This window comes from Nerophis ophidion, linkage group LG02 (assembly GCF_033978795.1).
Source record: "Nerophis ophidion isolate RoL-2023_Sa linkage group LG02, RoL_Noph_v1.0, whole genome shotgun sequence".
Taxonomy (NCBI): Eukaryota; Metazoa; Chordata; class Actinopteri; order Syngnathiformes; family Syngnathidae; genus Nerophis; species Nerophis ophidion.
In genome coordinates, this window is record NC_084612.1 from 64,559,608 (window position 1) to 64,565,695 (window position 6,088).

A 6,088-nucleotide genomic window follows, 5' to 3' on the forward strand; every position below is an offset into this window, starting at 1 on the left:
CAACATATTTGACAGCAGTCCAGCCCAAACAATCAACTAAATCTAATACATCATCAAAACAATCCACCAATGAGACAAAATTCAGAAAAGACACAACACTAACCAATCTTCAAATAACACAACCCTCTCCAAGCAGCACTGAACCATCAACAACAGCTACATCTTTAACATCAGAACCACAGTTTACAACTGAAACAACGGTGACATTTGGAGAATCAACACCTAATGAGTTCAGCACTGAATCAACAAGTTTGAATACAAAGTCAAGTCAAACTGAGCCAACAAGCCAAGAACCATTGACAAGTGAACTAACTTCATCGGCAGAGTCAAAGACTACATCTGTGACAACCATCATGCCCACGGATTCAACTGAATCCAACACATCACCAGAAACATCCACCACTGTGGGAACAATGCAGACTACCAACAATGATCAGTCCACTGCAACATCCAGTTCTTCTACAGAGACTGAGGTTTCGGCAACTTTGCCTCCGAAGACCACTGGATTCACAGAGACTTCAGCTGAGTATAGGACAGACACAGCAGTACCCAATCTGGAAACAACCCAAGCCTCTCTAACCAGCACCGAACCATTAACAACAAGTATGTCTTCAAATTCAGTACCACAGTTTACAACTGAAACAACGGTGACATCTGGGGAATCAACACCTAATGAGTTAAGCACTGAATCAACAAGTTTGAATACAAAGTCAAGTCAAACTGAGCCAACAAGCCAAGAACTATTGACAAGTGAACTGACTTCATCGGCAGAGTCAAAAACTACATCTGTGACAACCATCATGCCCACGGATTCAACTGAATCCAACACATCACCAGAAACATCCACCACTGTGGGAACAATGCAGACTACCAACAATGATCAGTCCACTGCAACTTCCAGTTCTTCTACAGAGACTGAGGTTTCGGCAACTTTGCCTCCAAAGACCACTGGATTCACAGAGACCTCAGCTGAGTATAGGACAGACACAGCAGTAACCAATCTGGAAACAACCCAAGCCTCTCTAACCAGCACCGAACCATTAACAAAAGGTACGTCTTCAACTTCAGTACCACAGTTTACAACTGAAACAACGGTGACATCTGGGGAATCAACACCTAATGAGTTCAGCACTGAATCAACAAGTTTGAATACAAAGTCAAGTCAAACTGAAACAACAAGCCAAGAACCATTGACAAGTGAACTAACTTCATCGGCAGAGTCAAAGACTACATCTGTGACAACCATCATGCCCACGGATTCAACTGAATCCAACACATCACCAGAAACATCCACCACTGTGGGAACAATGCAGACTACCAACAATGATCAGTCCACTGCAACTTCCAGTTCTTCTACAGAGACTGAAGTTTCATCAACTTTGCCTCCAAAGACCACTGGATTCACAGAGACCTCAGCTGAGTATAGGACAGACACAGCAGTAACGGATCTGGAAACAACCCAAGCCTCTCTAACCAGCACCGAACCATTAACAACAGGTACGTCTTCAACTTCAGTACCACAGTTTACAACTGAAACAACAGTGACATCTGGGGAATCAACACCTAATGAGTTCAGCACTGAATCAACAAGTTTGAATACAAAGTCAAGTCAAACTGAGCCAACAAGCCAAGAACCATTGACAAGTGGACTGACTTCATCGGCAGAGTCAAAGACTACATCTGTGACAACCATCATGCCCACGGATTCAACTGAATCCAACACATCACCAGAAACATCCACCACTGTGGGAACAATGCAGACTACCAACAATGATCAGTCCACTGCAACATCCAGTTCTTCTACAGAGACTGAGGTTTCATCAACTTTGCCTCCAAAGACCACTGGATTCACAGAGACCTCAGCTGAGTATAGGACAGACACAGCAGTAACAAATCTGGAAACCACCCAAGCCTCTCTAACCAGCACCGAACCATTAACAACAGGTACGTCTTCAACTTCAGTACCACAACTTACAACTGAAACAACGGTGACATCTGGGGAATCAACACTTAATGAGTTCAGCACTGAATCAACAAGTTTGAATACAAAGTCAACTCAAACTGAAACAACAAGCCAAGAACCATTGACAAGTGAACTAACTTCTTCGGCGGAGTCAAAGACTACATCCATGACAACCATCATGCCAACGGATTCAACTGAATCCAACACATCACCAGAAACATCCACCACTGTGGGAACAATGCAGACTACCAACAATGATCAGTCCCCTGCAACATCCAGTTCTTCTACAGAGACTGAGGTTTCGGCAACTTTGCCTCCAAAGACCACTGGATTCACAGAGACTTCAGCTGAGTATAGGACAGACACAGCAGTAACCAATCTGGAAACAACCCAAGCCTCTCTAACCAGCACCGAACCATTAATAACAGGTACGTCTTCAACTTCAGTTCCACAGTTTACAACTGAAACAACGGTGACACCTGGGGAATCAACACCTAATGAGTTCAGCACTGAATCAACAAGTTTGAATACAAAGTCTAGTCAAACTGAACCAACAAGTCAAGAACCATTGACAAGTGAACTGACTTCATCGGCAGAGTCAAAGACTACAACTGTGACAACAATCATGCCCACGGATTCAACTGAATCCAACACATCACCAGAAACATCCACCACTGTGGGAACAATGCAGACTACCAATAATGATCAGTCCACTGCAACTTCCAGTTCTTCTACAGAGACTGAAGTTTCATCAACTTTGCCTCCAAAGACCACTGGATTCACAGAGACCTCAGCTGAGTATAGGACAGACACAGCAGTAACCAATCTGGAAACAACCCAAGCCTCTCTAACCAGCACCGAACCATTAATAACAGGTACGTCTTCAACTTCAGTACCACAGTTTACAACTGAAACAACGGTGACACCTGGGGAATCAACACCTAATGAGTTCAGCACGGAATCAACAAGTTTGAATACAAAGTCTAGTCAAACTGAACCAACAAGCCAAGAACCATTGACAAGTGAACTAACTTCATCGGCAGAGTCAAAGACTACATCTGTGACAACCATCATGCCCACGGATTACACTGAATCCAACACATCGCCAGAAACATCCACCACTGTGGGAACAATGCAGACTACCAACAATGATCAGTCCACGGCTACATCCAGTTCTTCTACAGAGACTGAGGTTTCAGCAACTTTGCCTCCAAAGACGACTGGCTTCACAGAGACTTCAACTGTGTATAGGACAGACACAGCAGTAACCAATCTGGAAACAACCCAAGCCTCTCTAATAACAGGTACGTCTTCAACTTCAGTACCAGAGTTTACAACTGAAACAACGGTGACATCTGGGGAATCAACACCTAATGAGTTCAGCACTGAATCAACTAGTTTGAATACAAAGTCTAGTCAAACTGAACCAACAAGCCAAGAACCATTGACAAGTGAACTAACTTCATCGGCAGAGTCAAAGACTACATCTGTGACAACCATCATGCCCACGGATTCAACTGAATCCAACACATCACCAGAAACATCCACCACTGTGGGAACAATGCAGACTACCAACAATGATCAGTCCACTGCTACATCCAGTTCTTCTACAGAGACTGAGGTTTCGGCAACTTTGCCTCCAAAGACAACTGGATTCACAGAGACTTCAGCTGAGTATAGGACAGACACAGCAGTAACCAATCTGGAAACAACCCAAGCCTCTCTAACCAGCACCGAACCATTAACAACAAGTATGTCTTCAAATTCAGTACCACAGTTTACAACTGAAACAACGGTGACATCTGGGGAATCAACACCTAATGAGTTAAGCACTGAATCAACAAGTTTGAATACAAAGTCTAGTCAAACTGAACCAACAAGTCAAGAACCATTGACAAGTGAACTAACTTCATCGGCAGAGTCAAAGACTACATCTGTGACAACCATCATGCCCACGGATTCAACTGAATCCAACACATCACCAGAAACATCCACCACTGTGGGAACAATGCACACTACCAACAATGATCAGTCCACTGCTACATCCAGTTCTTCTACAGAGACTGAGGTTTCGGCAACGTTGCCTCCAAAGACCACTGGATTCACAGAGACTTCAGCTGAGTATAGGACAGACACAGCAGTAACCAATCTGGAAACAACCCAAGCCTCTCTAACCAGCACTGAACCATTAATAACAGGTACGTCTTCGACTTCACTACCAGAGTTTACAACTGAGACAATGGTGACATCTGGCGAATCAACACCTAATGAGTTCAGCACTGAATCAACAAGTTTGAATACAAAGTCTAGTCAAACTGAACCAACAAGTCAAGAACCATTGACAAGTGAACTAACTTCATCGGCAGAGTCAAAGACTACATCTGTGACAACCATCATGCCCACGGATTCAACTGAATCCAACACATCACCAGAAACATCCACCACTGTGGGAACAATGCACACTACCAACAATGATCAGTCCACTGCTACATCCAGTTCTTCTACAGAGACTGAGGTTTCGGCAACGTTGCCTCCAAAGACCACTGGATTCACAGAGACTTCAGCTGAGTATAGGACAGACACAGCAGTAACCAATCTGGAAACAACCCAAGCCTCTCTAACCAGCACTGAACCATTAATAACAGGTACGTCTTCAACTTCAGTACCACAGTTTACAACTGAGACAATGGTGACATCTGGCGAATCAACACCTAATGAGTTCAGCACTGAATCAACAAGTTTGAATACAAAGTCTAGTCAAACTGAACCAACAAGTCAAGAACCATTGACAAGTGAACTAACTTCATCGGCAGAGTCAAAGACTACATCTGTGACAACCATCATGCCCACGGATTCAACTGAATCCAACACATCACCAGAAACATCCACCACTGTGGGAACAATGCACACTACCAACAATGATCAGTCCACTGCTACATCCAGTTCTTCTACAGAGACTGAGGTTTCGGCAACGTTGCCTCCAAAGACCACTGGATTCACAGAGACTTCAGCTGAGTATAGGACAGACACAGCAGTAACCAATCTGGAAACAACCCAAGCCTCTCTAACCAGCACTGAACCATTAATAACAGGTACGTCTTCGACTTCACTACCAGAGTTTACAACTGAAACAACGGTGACATCTGGGGAATCAACACCTAATGAGTTCAGCACGGAATCAACAAGTTTGACTACAAAGTCTAGTCAAACTGAACCAACAAGCCAAGAACCATTGACAAGTGAACTGACTTCATCGGCAGAGTCGAAGACTACATCTGTGACAACCATCATGCCCACGGATTCAACTGAATCCAACACATCACCAGAAACATCCACCACTGTGGGAACAATGCAGACTACCAACAATGATCAGTTCACTGCTACATCCAGTTCTTCTACAGAGACTGAGGTTTCGGCAACGTTGCCTCCAAAGACCACTGGATTCACAGAGACTTCAGCTGAGTATAGGACAGACACAGCAGTAACCAATCTGGAAACAACCCAAGCATCTCTAACCAGCAGCGAACCATTAATAACAGGTATGTTTTCAACTTCAGTACCACAGTTTACAACTGAAACAACGGTGACATCTGGGGAATCAACACCTAATGTGTTCAGCACTGAATCAACAAGTTTGAATACAAAGTCAAGTCAAACTGAAACAACAAGCCAAGAACCATTGACAAGTGAACTAACTTCATCGGCAGAGTCGAAGACTACATCTGTGACAACCATCATGCCCACGGATTCAACTGAATCCAACACATCACCAGAAACATCCACCACTGTGGGAACAATGCAGACTACCAACAATGATCAGTCCACTGCAACTTCCAGTTCTTCTACAGAGACTGGGGTTTCGGCAACTTTGCCTCCAAAGACCACTGGATTCACAGAGACCTCAGCTGAGTATATGACAGACACAGCAGTAACCAATCTGGAAACAACCCAAGCATCTCTAACCAGCAGCGAACCATTAATAACAGGTATGTTTTCAACTTCAGTACCACAGTTTACAACTGAAACAACGGTGACATCTGGGGAATCAACACCTAATGAGTTCAGCACTGAATCAACAAGTTTGAATACAAAGTCAAGTCAAACTGAACCAACAAGCCAAGAACC

General features: G+C 43.9%; 1 protein-coding gene across 1 annotated transcript in view; it reads left to right on the forward strand.

The window, feature by feature from the left end:
* The first annotated feature begins 800 nt into the window (after nucleotides 1-800).
* Nucleotides 801-6,088, forward strand: part of LOC133548257 (mucin-3B-like) — a 28,430-nt gene continuing 23,142 nt past the window's right edge. The window contains exons 1-2 of the mRNA XM_061893574.1: nucleotides 801-5,502; nucleotides 5,671-5,949. Of these exons, the coding sequence (XP_061749558.1) occupies nucleotides 801-5,502; nucleotides 5,671-5,949 (4,981 nt within the window). The remainder of the gene's footprint in view (nucleotides 5,503-5,670; nucleotides 5,950-6,088) is intronic.